This window comes from Rhagoletis zephyria, unplaced genomic scaffold (genome assembly GCF_001687245.7).
Source record: "Rhagoletis zephyria isolate East Lansing unplaced genomic scaffold, Rhagoletis_zephyria_1.1 Rzeph_scaffold_00088, whole genome shotgun sequence".
NCBI lineage: Eukaryota > Metazoa > Arthropoda > Insecta > Diptera > Tephritidae > Rhagoletis > Rhagoletis zephyria.
The window spans coordinates 382,338-398,856 of record NW_016157172.1 but is presented as its reverse complement, the minus strand read 5'-3'; the positions used below and the strand labels follow the sequence as shown (position 1 = coordinate 398,856).

The 16,519-nt window shown below is 33.5% G+C and overlaps 1 protein-coding gene and 1 long non-coding RNA gene across 2 annotated transcripts in view; both read left to right on the top strand.

The window, feature by feature from the left end:
• nAChRbeta3 (nicotinic Acetylcholine Receptor beta3) overlaps nt 1-16,519 on the top strand; it is a 208,755-nt gene that overhangs the window by 84,768 nt on the left and 107,468 nt on the right. Inside the window, exon 3 of the mRNA XM_017630341.1 lies at nt 11,032-11,237. Coding sequence (XP_017485830.1) covers nt 11,032-11,237 — 206 coding nt within the window. The remainder of the gene's footprint in view (nt 1-11,031; nt 11,238-16,519) is intronic.
• The window catches only part of LOC108374448 (uncharacterized), a 22,668-nt gene continuing 19,424 nt past the window's right edge, over nt 13,276-16,519 (top strand). Inside the window, exon 1 of the long non-coding RNA XR_001849044.1 lies at nt 13,276-13,290. This is a non-coding gene — a long non-coding RNA (uncharacterized LOC108374448). The remainder of the gene's footprint in view (nt 13,291-16,519) is intronic.

Sequence of the window (16,519 nt, the reverse complement as noted above, 5' to 3'; positions counted from 1 at the left end):
GATTCGTAATCAGCGACTTTTAATATAGTTAAAACCTTGGCATTATTAATTTTCTATGATCGTTTAAGATTAAATTCTTTCTGTGATCAATTTTTCCTGCACCCCTAAACACAAATACACCCCCTGCTTTAAGGGTGCACGCGATCAATTCGGCATAGGGCTCATTCGAAAGGGCACGGTTTAGCCTTTAATTTCTGATATATGCAAAATTTGTACCACGTCAGGGTTCAGCTCTATAATTTTTCGAAAATGGCCAAAAACGCTGTTTTTAGGGGTTTCAACCCCTTTTTTCTCGAAAACGTGACGTGATGGGACATTTTTGACCCCGGATTCGTGTTCAGCACGAAAAATCCGTTCAGAAACACCAGGTCCCGTCTTATTCGCAGAAAAAAAGTTGAAATTTGTAGACCAGTGTTATTATTATATAAAAGTATAGCTCTTTATCTAACAAATCTATACATAGTATAAAGGAAATTCGAGATTCAATGTACGCGGTAATCTCGAAAACTACTGAACGCATTTTGACGAGATTTTCTCTAATATACTCTGTATCGACAGGAGAGGGATCTTTTTTTACTTTTAATCTTAAAAACTATAAGATGCGCAACGTTCGTTGGATTACAAAAGATGAGGTGTAAAATAAAAGGGATTGGCCTCTAGAAAAGCACTAATATTTTTTTTTTAATAGGGTTGCCACCTGTTAATAAAATTACTATATTCAATTATAATAAGCGTAGCCATCAGTTTTGTACCGTCAGTGGCAAAAGAAAAGACCTCAGGACGTGCAATAATGTATTATTTTTCCGAGTAGGGTTGCCACCTATTTAAAAGTTAAAAGATTTTCGCCGTTCGTTGGATTACAAAATGAGATACCAAATGAAAGTGCACGGCCTTCGCATGTACAAAAACCTTATTATTTTTTAAGTAGGGTTGCCACCTAATTAAACTTACTATCTTCTATATATAGTATAAAGGAAAGTTAAGATATTTTGACCACGCCACTGCATGGATTCAGAGGAAATTTTTTAAGTATAATCTGTATCGATTGGAATATTTTCTTTAGTACTTTGAGGTCTTATAGGGTTGCCACCTGTCTAAAAAATTATAAGACCCGCACTGTTCACTGGATTACCAGAAATGAGGTGTCAAACAAACTGGCTCGGCTCTTAGACGTTCAATAACGCTTTACTTTTTGAGTAGGGTTGCCACCTAATTAAAAATTACTATTTCATTCGAACATGGTATGAGTAGAAAAAGTGAGATGTGAAGTGAAAAGGCTTGGCCTTCAGATGAGCAATAATTTAGTATTTTTTGAGTAGGGTTGCCACCTTTCTAAAAATAATAAGATTTTCAAAGTCATTGGACTAAAAAATCAGGCATCAAGTGAAAGAATGTGGTCTCCGGATAAGCTTTTACTTTTTTAATAGGGCTGCCACCTATTTAAAAAATTAATACCTAACATATAATCCGTGAAGTCGCTCTTTCTTCAAAATAGATTTTTTTGGTAGGTGCTGTATTCAAAAAAGCGTAAGGAGATGATGCTTTTTCGTTTGCATATGTGAGCATGTATGTGTGTACATAGACTACATTTGGTGGGATTTCAGTGAGAGACGGAATTTATAAATCAGCCGAGCCTACCTTAATGTTTTTATTTCATTAGGTTCAGGTACATATGTATAAGTACTTTAGTCTCTACATACGTATGTATGTATGTAATTTGAATATATGTATGTACATCTATGCATACACAGTATAAAAGAAAAATTTTTGCAAGCGGTAATCTCGAAAACTACTGAACGGATTTTGACGAGATTTTCTCTAATATATTCTGTATCGATAGAAGAGTGTTCTTTTTAATTTAGAATTTTAATAGGGTTGCCACCTTTTAAGAAACTTACTATATTCAATTCTAATAAGCGTAGGCGTCAGTTCCGCACCGTCACTGTCAAATGAAAAGGCCTCTGGATGTGCAATAAAGTATTATTTTTCTGAGTAGGGCTGCCATCTGTTTAAAAAACCATAAGATCTTCACCGTTTGTTGGATATAAAAATGAGATACCAAATGAAAGTGCATGGCTTTCGCATGTACAAAAACTTTAAGTTTTTGAGTAGAGTTGCCACCTATTTAAAATTACTATTTTCTATACATAATATAAAGGAAAGGCGAGATATTTTAATCACGCTACTGGACGAACTTAGACAAGATTTTTATGTTTATAATAAACGAAGTACATGATGACATAGAATTTCTTTCTCCAGATACTTAAATGTACATACATATGCATACATTCAGCGCGTGGCGAAGTCTCGCGCATCCATGGCTACCTTATAAATCTAAATTTCAGACTTTGTACAAAAATTATAAAAATTACATAAACTTTTCATTCCAATTCCATGCATTTTAATTTTACTTTCTAGAATAATTTTTGGTATGCAGTTTTATAGCTTATTATATTCTAGTATAATAAGGTGCAAGTTTTAAGTTGCTAAAAAATCATCGTGATTTTTGATAATTTTTTTGCTGACGGTGTTATGCACTATTTCCATATAAAAAATTCATTTGTATGGAAGAAAATGCATGATACCGTGAGCAAAAAAAAAACAAAATTATCAAAACTCAACGCGATTTTTTAGCAACTTAAAACTTGCACTTAGCTAATTATTCTAGAAATTAAAATTAAAATGCATGGAATTGGGATGAAAAGTTTGTTGAATTTTTGTAATTTTTGTACCAAGTCTGAAATTTAGATTTATGTATATGGTATTTGTTAAATAAGGAACTATACGTTAATATAAAAAAATGAACCTTAAAAATCAAAAGAAAAGTAATCAAAACTGGTAAAAATGTTGATGTGCTATCGTTTGTCGCGGGGTGTATATGGAGCCAGGTGGAAAAAAGTCATGGTGACAGTTGATGAAAAAAAAACCAGTTGGGCTCAGAGAGGGAAATGTACAAGTCATAATCATAATCTAATTGCACATTATCGACTGTCTTTTCAAAAACGAAATGCCCAATAGATGCTCAACAGCAAAGCAACGTAGTTTATGAAATTCAATGTAAGGGAAAGAAGAACGAAGAATGCGGGAAGGTGTATATAGGAACAACTAAGCGAGCCCTAGTCACGCGCTTAAACGAACATGAAGCAGATATAAAGAAACAAAAAAACAGTACAGCGCTTTCACAACACATGCGAACTACTGGGCACTCAACAGACTTAGCAAACACAAAAATAATCGACATAGAAAAACGAGAAAAAACCAGATACACATTAGAAAGCTTAAGGATTTTGCAAAAAAGGGAAAACACAATAAACAAAAAAGAAAACACCGATGACATTTCTGCCGCCTACTTGTTATGCTTATAAAATTCAAATTTAGTTTTTAGTTTAGACAAAACTACCACAGAAGATGGTATCGATTTTAGTAGATTTAGTTAATTTAATGACGAATTGTTTGTGAGTACTTTTGTGTTTAATATCTTAGTTGTTCTACCGTGATTTTTATATGTAATTATGAATATATGTATATATGTTTATTTGTTCCTTTATTTAATATAATACATGTATTTATATTTTTTGTAACAGATAATTAAATAAACACGCCCCTGAAGATGCTAAGAAGATTAGCGAAACGTTGGGCCTTAAGTGAAATAACATCGGTTTATTTACACTAAATAAAAGAGATCAGACAAGCCTATCACAAATAAATTTTCACATAAATAAAGAAGTTCAGATCATTTACTAACCTCCTTCTCCACGAACGACATATTAAAAATTAAAATTAAAATTTGGAATAGGTTCGATACCGACTAATCATTTTAGTTGCCTTTAGCGCTGACCCCGTTCAAGCATGTATTTCTTTTTCAACTGTAGTCAATTCTTTAAGTGTTGTGGAATATTTTAGTGAAGGTATTTATCATTTATTTGGTATTTTCCTATTTTTCTTATAAAAAATTGACTCTGAAATGTAGATGGTAAAGGATGTTAATAAAAAAAGTGCGAGTACCTGTTCATTAGGTCTTGAAATTAGACGCATATTTTAGAGAATTTTGTGTACTTTTCGAATATATAAATGGATCTTTTCGCGCGAATTTGCAAATAAATGTAATTTTTGATTTTCAGAATTTTCATTTTTAGCTTCTTTTTGCGTAATTTCGCGAAAAATTTTTTTTTAAATAATGAAAAATCACACCAAACATGAAGAGGAAAGGGAATATTTATACCTATGTTATTTTTAAGTAATACCTTTGTTTTCTGAGAGTGGAAACCAGAAACAAAAATTAACCAAAATTTCATCACATTTAATGACTGGGCCCATATATTTGCGAGTTGTGGACGTTATAGTCATCCAATCTTTCCCGTATTTTATATTTAGGGTTTCCTAATAAAGGAGAGAGTACAAACTAAACTTCATCGAAATCGGATTAAATTTAATATTTCCGCCCACAAGAGTTGAGGGCGTGGTAATTATCCCATATTTACATTTCTCTTTACCTAAGTACAACTAGAGCACATGCCAAGTTTCCACCTGCCTCCATATAGTCGAAACACTGTGTACCTTAGGGCCATATCGGTTTTATGACAGTTGAGTACAGCAGAAGTTTGTTGTCAGTTGGTAGTTGGGAGTTACGGTTTATAAGCCAATGCAAGTTTCTAAGCTTTAGGCCGAGTGCTTTACGCTTAGCAAATTTTGAGCTCTCCACGTTGATCTTCTATCAAGGTCCATTCCAAGGTATTTAGTTGCATTGCTTTGTGGTATGTTAACATCGTTCATCTAGTTAACAATTTTTTGATTGAAATATTCTAGTTAATTAAAATGTTAAAAGGTGCACTTCAAAGAAAAACTCGCATCCATTTACACAAAATTCTTCTTAACTAGCTTTCGTTTGATAACAATAGATATCGAATGCCCTTAATACATTACTTACCATTCATAATTAAAAATTTGTTTAATAAGTGGCAGCTCTATTAAAGACACCAACATTTTAATTTAATCTCAAAACTCTTTCGCTTGATGTCCATATACTGAATTTTACTGACTATCATATTTCAAACAATGCATTTTTAATTAGTTCAAAATAAGCAGGGAGAACGGTGCAAAACTGATGCTCTGCACGAAAAAAATTTAACAGGTGTCAACCCTTTAAAAAAAAATAAGACGTTCTTCCTTGCAGATCTATAGACAAGCCGTTGATATGGCACCTCATCTATTAAAATTGCGCAAACGGTGTAAGTCTTATGGGTTTTTAAGCATGTGGCAACCCTATTCATAAAACCTAAACCTTCTTGCACATCTAGAGGCCCAGCCCATTCATTTGACACCTCGTTTTGTTTTAATACAACGAACGGTGTTGATTTTTAAAAAGGTGGCAATCCTTTTAAAAAAATTCATACCTTGTTGTTCATTAAGAGGCCAAGCCCTTTAATTTGGCACCTCATTTTTGAAAATCGAATAATCGGTGCAGCTCTGATGCCGTTAACAAAAAATGTTTTCATGTTTGTATGTGTACATCAGTGTCGGCCACACTTACAGATTCACATTTTGCGCATGTGTTGAAGCACAAAAGCTCATCGATATACCCAAAAAAATCTGCAAAACCTAATAAGGTATAATTTTTACTTAATAGAACTTTATTAAAGTTTAAAGTATTTTTTTTTCTGTTAATGTGTATGTGTATGTAAGTAAAACAAAACCAACATACACACATCCATACATACATATGTGCGTGCGAAGAATGGTCTCGCAGCTTGCTTTGCTTAATTTAAACAAAAAACAATCTATCTTATGGGATCTGCGTGTTAACAAAAACCCACCACCGCATGACCAGGGCTGCCAACTTGGCATAAACCGTGCCATTTTGGCCCTATTTTACATCAAATGGCACTTAGTTTTTCAATTTGGCACAAAGTGCCAAAATGACACTTTCCAAAATTGTAATATTTCAACAAATTTTTGTGAAATCCTTTGCGTGTACATCTTTTTCTCAACTAAAATTTTCTAATTTCTAAAGATTATTCAACTGGTTTATCTTATTTTGGCATCGCACTGGTTCTTATTTTATTACTAAATGGGAAGCATTAAAAGGGATGGTTCCTTTTTTGGCACTTTTATTTTTCTATTTGGCACATTTTAGCAATGTTTTATCCTCAATATGGCACCTCATAGCTAAAAATAGTTGGCAGCCCTGCGCATGACCGTGACGTAGACGTTGCTTCTCTCTCTTTCTATCAATAGCTTCGTTCCCCACGCTTTCCGGGCTGGTCCGGTAATTAGAGAGTACAAATAAGTTACTCTCTCACAAGTGTCAAAAATGTGCCAACACGTGCCAAAAGTGCCCAGAGCGTGAGGAACGCAAAAAACCACATTTCGTGCCCGGAATCAACAGCTCTAAACAATGATTTTACGTGTATTTATCTTATATGGCTAATAAAATTACCAAATAACTACATTTTCTGAAAATTCTGTGATATTTTGCACTTTTGTTTTTATAAAATTTGCTTTCGGATTTAAACAACAACAGCAGTTATTTCAAATTGCCCTTTTGCACATTTGTGCCCGGAAAAAAAGTCCGGGCTGTTTCGTGCACAAAGAAGAAGATATTTACGATCCAAAAGTGGAACGTATTCGCTCTCTATTACCCATTTTTCTAGCGTGAGGAACGCTTTCTGGGCTGCTTTGGGCACCCGTGGGTACCCGCGGGCTCGTGTGGAACAAACCTAATAGTACACTTGATATCTTTCTACGTACTTCTACGCTACGCTACGTACACGTTCGTGGGTAACCGCGCTCTGAGGCTATCGGTGAGAAAGTTCGAAAAAGCTTATGCACGCGTACATCAAGGTTTATATATAAGAGCTTGCGCAATGCGCAAGTCCGTTATTCTTCTCGTAAAGTTTGGGCGAAAGCAACAGGCAGTGTAAAAAACATAAAATTGAAGTGAAGAGAAGCGATTTAAAACGAATTGTAATCGATAGCTTATTCAAAAATACATTTAAAGTTAATTTTAACCAAGTTTTTACTCATAGCGTTACGTCGAAAAAGCCACAAACGGTGATTTTTCACAGCGACCAATTTTTGCGAAATTTCCAATTAAACTCACTATATCTCAGACGTTTGTGCATCGATTGATTTGAAGTTTGTACACAATAAAGTAGATTCTATCCTAAAGAGGATGCGTTTAACTACACTTCTTAGTACTTACTAAAAACAAAATGGCGGATATTTTAACTTTTTTATAAAAATTAAGGAGGTGGGTTTTGCAAATGCAAAAGTAGTGTTATGAAGTTTAAAATTTTTGTTTTGTTTTAACGGAGCATTATAGACAAATATATACGAAACTTTTGGGAAACCTTCATGTTTAGACACAAAGTAGTTCTAAAGTTATTACAATATTATGGTGACACCCACGAGCGGGCGCTCGTCTCTAGATATCAAATATTTTTACATAGCACTTGCACAAATAATTTTGGAAGTAATATTAAGTGAAATGTGGAAATTCATAAATTTATCAATGTTACAAGTCGCTAAAAATTACGTTGATTTTTCATATTTTCTTCTCAATAGCGTGGAAGGTTTTCTTCCAGGCTAAACTACATTTTGTTCATGGAAGAAAATATGTAGCACCCTTGAGAAACAAATTGTAAAAAATCAAAAGTAATTTGAAGCGACTTGAAGCTTGCATTTTATTAACTGAAATTGAATGAGCTACAACACTACATACTAAATTTTTCTGAAAACTGTTATTCAAAATTTTGATGAAAGTTTGTATAATTTTTTTAAGTTTTACAAAAAGTTTGAAAATTTTATGCATATGGTTTTTGTTAAAATATGAAAAGTATTTTCGTAAAAAACTAACGAACAATTTATTATTTAAAACATTGCGAATATTGTAAAACAATCACTGTACTAATAACTATTTTCACTATGTGTGTAGTTATATGGATACATACATATGTAGGTATGTAAGTGTGTCCATTAAATTTATAATAAAGAGCTTTAATAAGTTATATTACACTGATAAATTTATGAATTTCAACATTTCACTCAATATTACTTCCAAAATTACTTGTACAAGTGCTATGTAAAAATATTTGTCATCTAGAGGCGAGCACCCGCTCGTGGGTGTCACCATAACATTGTAATAACTTTAGAGCTACTTGTTGTCTAAACATGAAACTCTCCCAAAAATTTCCGTATATATTTTTCTATAATGCTGCATCAAACAAAACAAAAATTTTTAACACCATAACACAACTTTTGCATTAGTAAAAACCACCTCCTTAATTTTTATAAAAAATGAAAATAACCACCATTTTGTTTTTGGGAAGTATTAAGAAGTGTAGTTAAACGCATCCTCTTGAGAATAGAATCTGCTTTATTGTGTACAAATTTTAAGTCAATCGATACACAAACGTGTGAGATATAGTGAGTTTAAATTTCGCAAAAATTGGTCGCTCTGAAAAATCAGGTTTTGTGGCTTTTTCGACATGAAGGCGTGAAAGCAAAAAATCGCCCTGGCACCGTATGCGCAGAGAGAAGCAATTTTTATTTCGCGCATTGCGCTACCTTCTATGTATAGATCATGCGCGTACATAGGCTTTGGTCGCCGCTGGTGTACATATGTACATATGTACATTAGATGCCTTGTTTTGCTAAAGTGTTTGAGATCCTCCCTCCGGCAGCAGAATATGAGAATAGGATGCTAAAAACTTAACATAATGAAAAAAAATATTCACTATTGCAAAAACTGGATGAGCTACCTCGAAATCCGTGATTTTTAAGACTGTTTTCTGTAGGTATAGGTCCTTATATCAAAAAACATTCATCATTCATAACCAGAAGGTTACCCACGCGGCCTAAAGTGACTATATGGCACTATTTTTCACGAATTTTCAAATTTATTCGTTGGGATTTTCCAGATAGGGGTAATTTTTTCCAAAATCAAAATACTTAAAATTGTAGCTAATTAAATGTAGTTTTTAAGGAAGCGAACAGTAATTCAAATTTAAATGAAGAAATGTTAAAAACCACTTCCCAACTTGACAAATAACATCACAAAATTTAAAAGCCAATGCATGCGTGGATGAAACTTCGGTACTGTGGAATACTTTATCTATATTTACAACTGATAATTACATTACTATATTACACTAGCCAATACACGCTTGCTTTGCGGCGCCTTAAAACACCTTTCGAACTGTAAAACAATCACTCAATCGGTTAAGAAGCACGGCATCAAATGGTTCCTAATTAAAAAGAATTATACTAAGTAAATGAACTTTTTCCGAAAAGCTCAGTCCCTAGTACAGCGATCTATGTACATATATTCCAATCCGTTCAGCCATTTTGCGTGATTGAGTAACAAACATATAAACTTTCACATTTATAATATTAGTAATAGGTATAGATGGAATAGATGCCACGTCCATTTTTCCAATAACCTTCAGTTTTCTACATGAGTATGGAACTAATTTAATATACTACATCCGTACTAAATTTCAGTACTCCAACGAAAATACTTTCAGAGATATGCGGTGTCAAAAATGCAGCATGTATAGGTGGTGCCACGCCCACTTTTCCAATAAGATATTTTCCTGTGGTAAAATGGAGCCTATATTTTAAGTTAGAGCTCTAGAAATACATCGGGGGAAACTGCATTTAATTCCATGCATAGGTTTTATGGAGAAAGGGGCAAAAATTAGTAGTTACTTCCTAACTGGTAAGTTTCATTAATTTAATAGAGAAAAGTGTAATTAATTTTAAAATTTTTTCGCGTTTTGGCGTCGCCACTAAGTTAAAGGCAGTAGTGGAACATGACGTCACCAATTTCTACTCCTAGTACGTTAAAATTAAGAAGACTGATTTGACAAACGAACGGAGCATAGAGAATCTAAATTTAAATCAACATTTCCCCTACCCTTCGACATTGCTGCTAGAGCTTAGCATCTTCGGAAATTATTTATTTCTTTCAAATAGCAACTGCGCACATGAAAGTATTTTTCTACCTAGCATATAAAAACGATATTGTAAAAACTTCAAAAATTTTTTAAAGTATGTCAGACCTGATTGTACTCAACATGGCTTTACTTAAACCTAATTTACCAGTTCAAATATAAATCAATTCGAAATCTGTTAGCTGTTTTAAGAACCTCATCAAATTAGCTACAATCTTAAGTATTTGCATTTTAGAAAAATTACTGCTATCTGGAAAATCCTTACAAATATAGTTGAAAATTCGTGAAAAATAATACCGCATAGTCACTTTAGGCGCGTGGGTAACTTTCTGGTTAGTTGTACTAAAAAACAGAGTACGCCATTCGCTTTAGCGGCTAATTCTTGATGAGGATGGATATCTTTTTTTCGTTTTTGTGCAAGATTAATGTTTTTTGATATGAGGACCTAAGCCTACAGCAAAACAGTCTTATAAATCACGGATTTCGGAGTAGCTCATCCAGTTTTTGCAATAGTGAATACTTTTTTCATTTTGTTAAGTTCTTAGCATCCTATTTTCATATTTTTCCGCCGGAGGGAAGATCTGAAATATTTTAGCAAGATGGATGGAGAAAATAAGGCATCTAATGTACATATTTAGATTTAATCTAACCATGGTAGAATCCTTATAGATAGTTTTGAAATCACATTCGAATATACACAGCTCTGGAATACTTGATTCGTAACTTCAACTTTTATTTTTGCCTGAAAAAATAAAAGACAACAATTACTGATTAACTTCTGCTCAAAAAAATAAAAGGCAAATTTTATCTTTTATTTTTGCCTTATAAAAAAAAAGCAGAAGTAATCGGTATTATTTGCTCAAAATAATAAAAGGCAAAAAGTAACTAAAATTGTTTGCTTTTTATTATAAGATTCACAACCGGTACGGTCTCTGCTCTAAATGCATGCGCAAGGTATCGTAATTGAAAAAGCATTTTCGCACGTTCGATAGTTTGACATGGGAGCGACGATTACGTACTTATGTTAATATTTTTGAAAATCTATTAATGATTTTGAACTATTTTATATTTAAATCAGCGCAAGAAACCATTACAATTGGGGACAAAGTTTGGACTGCCACATCGCAGGATCGGTTGCGTCTACAATTATTAATCAACTATGATAAGACCTCGCATCCAACCTACAATAATGTTCCAACTAACATCACTTTGGGCATGAAGGTGAACTACATCGATATTCATGAGATAAATGGAAAAATGGTTTTGCACGCATGGCTAAAGATAGTAAGTAAATTACATAAAATTTGTCATTTCTATGTGCGAAGGATTTATAAATTTCTATGTATTTATCTGGTCGAAACTTTTTGTGGTACCATTTGATACTTCTGCGTGAACAACTCAGTTGACACGACATTTTTCGTAAACAGTATGTAAATACGTATGTACATATGTATACACTTTAGAGCGGTTGAAACAATTTTTTTTTAAAAATTCATAAACGCTACCTCAAATTATTGTTATTTGTGATAAAAAAAAGAAACGTGTTTTTTTATTTTGAAAAAAAAAGTTTTCTTAGAGGTCGCGCTGGTCGGTTTTTTATAAAAACGCTGATGTTCTCAATTTTTTTACTTCCTTGACATGTTAAAATGCAGCTAAAAATTTGTTTTTTACATATAACTACTCTGGTATTATTGGTGAACATTCCCTTAATTACATACCTGTCTTGGGCAGTTAGAATGGGCCTAGGCCCGAAAATATGCTCTCGAAAAGAGACTAGTAAAATTAAAACGTTGATACTGAACGATTTACGCATTGTCATGGGTTGGAACTTGTTACCAGGAAGTTTCTGGGGTTGCTAATTAGGGATCTGAAGTAAGTTTTTCGAAATTCAAAATGGCGGATCCAATACGGCGATCAAATTAAAAAAAAGTACTAAAATTAAAACGTTGATACTGAACGTTTTAAACATTGTCAAGGGTTAAAACACGTTTCCAGTGGGTTTCTGGGATTGCTGATTACGAATCTGATGTCAGATTTTCAAAATTCAAAATGGCGGTTAAGGGTTTCAAACAAATCCAATCATTTTTTTAAAGTTGGTCGCCATTTTGGATCCACCAGATTCGTAATCGGAGACCCCAAAAACTCTCGAGTGCCGGGTTTCGAAAAAATCCAATCATTTAAAATAAAATGGACCGCCATTTTGGATCCGCCATTTTGAATTTCGAATAACTGACTTCAGATTCCTATTTAGCAACCCCAGAAACCCCCTGGTAACAATCGGTTCAGTATCAACGTTTTAATTTTACTAGTGTCTTTTCAAGAGCATATTTTCGGGAACTAGACCCATTCTAATTGTCCAAGACAGGTGTGTAATTAAGGGAAAGTTCCCCAATAATACCAGAGTAATTATACGTAAAAACCACATTTTTAGCTGCATTTTAACATGTCAAGAAAATAAAAAAATTGAGAACATCAGCGTTTTTATAAAAAACCGACCAGCGCGACCTCTAAGAAAACTTTTTTCAAAATAAAAAAATACGTGTCTCTATTTTTATCACAAATAACAATATTCTGATGTAGCGTTTATGAATTTCCAAAAAGAGTGTTTTTATGAACCACTTTAATACACATAATAAACATATGCGCAAATCCATTTGAACAACCTAACAAGAAATTCGTTCCATTGTGCATACTTACAAGTGAAAAAAGAATCAGATGTTTTCCAGATATGCCTCACAGCTGAGATCACCTGATTTATTTGATACAGGGTAACCCTCAATATCTATAAAAAAACTTTAAACGAACTCTGACAAATCTCTGACAAAAGTTATATTAAGTGTAGAAGTCATTGGCCGAAATGCTTTAAAATATTAAAATGTCATATAAACATCGGCATTCATTTAATTCACTGCGTATTTTGACAATTTTTAAGTTTATTTCAATAAATTATGTCCTTTTTAAAAGCTTTTAATTAACTTGCCTTTTAATCAATTTTTGGACAACTTCCCGTTGACTTAGAGACTTGAAGCTTCACAGATGGCTCAGAACCCGATGACAATGCAACATGAAGGATGAGCTTATCCGATAGGTGGCGCAGGAGTCGAGATATTTGCAAAACCTTTATTTATAGTCCGATTTAGTGCATATTTAGAAAGTATATTAACATCATGAAAAGGAATCTCCTCTAAAAATTTTTCCGATAGGTGGCGCACAGTGTACTTTTTGACCACTCTTAGCGAATAAATCGTAGCACTTCCGGTAGAAGCAACATTTTGATATGAATCAAATTGGTTTGGAAAGTTTATGAAATTCTCTTTCAAGGAAAAATATTGCCATAGTCCCACAATTAATTTTTGATCTTGAAAAAATTGGTCAAAAATAGTGTTCTTCAAAAAAAACATGCAAAACCCACCGGATTTCTTAAAAACAAATAAAAATCGTATGTTCTGTTATGCTTATATTATAGATTTTGAGACGAGTAATATGATCCCGTTATCTTAGAAACCAAAAAAATAAAAATTTTAGTCATAAATTTAAGAAAAAGATGGTGCCCTGGTATGTTTTTTTTACAATTTTTTATGATTTTCTTGTAACTATGCATATTTTTCACGTAATTAAATGCCTCAGAGAGCAAGTAGTTTGTAGTGATAAACAAGACCTTTAATTTGAGATATAGAACAAATCTCCAGACCCTCCGAGAGCCAAATTATAACTATTTTCATGTCAAACCTCGAGATTTTTAGTTTGTCAATGTTATTGTGGCTTGTTCACATTTTATTTTTAATATTTTATTGAGCTTTGTACCACGATTGTTTATTAGGAAAAATTGAAAAATTGAGATTTTTACTCTGAAAATTAAAAAAAATTACTATCTACCACATTTGTTGTCCCATTAATTATGCATACTAGGGCTGGGAGTTCTACCTGGATGTTTTGACTATCCGGATAATCCGGATTTCGAATACCTGAATAAAAAATCCGAATATCCGCATATCCGAATAGTGTATAGATATCCGGATAACCGAGTAGTGTATTTATATATTTATATTCAAATATTTCAATAGTCTATAGATATCCGGATAAGCGAATAGTGGGTTGATATTCGAATATGGCAATACATAGTGTATTGATATCGGGATGTTAAGAATACTCGCATAACAATATTCGTTATAATAGTTACATATGCGGATAACAAAATTAACGTATATTAACCGGATATTCGTACTATTCGGATTTTAACCATATACACGAATATTCGAACGGATATCCGGATATTCGAATACACTGATGGCCCCAGTCACATTATAACGACTTTAAAGCCACACTTCGAAAGTGAGGTAACGAGATTTTTACTCTGAAAATTAAAAAAAATTAAACCACCATATTTTTCCATTGGTCACAAAAACAGCAACAGTGTAGCATAGGAAATAAAATTATAATACTTATTAAACGTTTTATCTGTAAAAGTGGATTAACATTTTTAAACTATTTGAAAAACATCTTACCAGCTAAGGTAAGTTCATTGCAATTTTTGATAGATATGATATGATATTATACTAAATATTACACGTGTAAAAAAAGCGTTAATACTGGTAGAAAAATGGTGAAACTCGAAAATGCTAATGTAAGAACATTAAAAAAATGAGCTAAAAAATTAAGGCATCAACTAAATGATATAGAAGATGTAAAAAATGTGATGAAAGTCGATACCGATGACCAAAAAACTGCAGAAAATACTAATGTTATTCGGCATGCAAAGGACTCAGCCTTAGCATTTTACTCAGAATATGATTATTCTGTTGAAGAATATAAAGCTTTAGTTAGTGATACCATTTTTAGAAATTGTCCGATAAACACCAGTTATGGTATCATCAAAAAGGCAATGGTAGAATGTCAGCCTAAAAATTTTAAAGTACGTGAAATAGAAGTTTTCGTGCCTCTTCAAAACTTTTTAAATAAATCGGTTGAAAGACTATGTGAAAGCGTTGCTTTGGACTGGAGCGAAGAAGCCTTATATAAATTGGAATTAACTTGCACTTTATGATTTGATAGTTCTTCCAGTTACGTTAATCCTCACCACGCTTTTATTAGTAGCCTCATATTAATACAATTAAGGCACATTAATTCAGAGCAATTTTCTTGGTTGAATTCGACTCCGCAAAGTATTAGATTTTGTCGGCCCTTGCGTGTAGCCATTGAGAAAAAGGATGAGGCTGCAACTTTAAGGGAACATGTTCGACTAAAAAAAGAAATCGAAGAGCTTCTTTCATATCGCTTTAAAATGTCAAATGGAAAATCTGTTAAAGTACAATATGATGTCCGTGAAACCCTACTTGATTGGAAATGCCTTAATACAATACTTGGTAATAAAGCCTCAAGAAGATGCCCAATGTGTTTGCGCACTGCACATCAGTTTTCGAATCACCTCACAGACAAGCTTACTCCTCAAGAATCAAATCTTAAGCATGGACTAGGGCTGCTACATTGTGAAATAAAAGTATTCGATCATTTCCTAGGCCTTGGATATCGTCAGGAAATTCAGTCATGGGATGTGCGACAAAGTCTGAAAGGTAAGATTGCAACAACTTATTGAATTTTTACGAAGACAGCTATTGATTTTTCATTGAATAATTAAGCCAAATGAATTTTTTTTACAGCCGGTTTTCAGGATCGACAAAAAATTATTCAGAAGAGGATATATGATGAACTAAATGTTCGGGTTGACCAAATCCTACAAGGCCATGGTACAACAAATACGGGAAATGTGGCAAGGAGATGTTTGCAATCCCCCGAATTATTTGCCGAAGCGTTAGAAATCAACCCTCAATTAGTTATTAATATGAGCAGAATAGTATCAGACTCTAAATCTAAAAAAAAATCAATTTAGATAGGCTTGAGAAATTTAGTTGGAAAACATACTGCATGTACTACAAGTTCTACCCATGTGCCCGAATGGCTCCCACATTACACAAGCTTTTAAAACATGGATGCGAAATTGCTCGGCAGCTTCCTCTTCCTGTGGCATTCTATGCCGAAGACGCCAACGAAGCCTGGCATAAATACTATAGAAAAAATATGGTGGATCACGCTCGACAAAACAGCAGAGAAAACCGTTTACTGGATGTATTCAATCGGGCCGTGCACATGAGCGACCCGAAAATATCTATGGTTTTCATTGACCGTAGAGTGGGAAGGGATAACAGAATGAAATCAGAATTTCAGAATATAAGTTAACACCTGCTAACGCGCTCATGGGAAACATTCCGTTCTCATGTAAAATGCTGACGCTATGTCTGCAAATATGCGCGTGACAAAAATGAAAACAACGGCAGTAACGGAGTAGCGATCCACCTGCAACTGCAGTCGCTGCAACCACAACAACAACGAAAGCACTAGCAATAGCGAATTGGCGATCCACCTAAAACTACAGTCGCTGGAACAACAACAACACCAAAGATATCAACTACTACAGTCTCTGCTACAGTTGGGATTAAGTAGGGTAGAGTAAGCTTTGTCTTAATTCTAATATTCAGTCTTTTGCCAGGCTCTTAGCTCGTTACTACCGC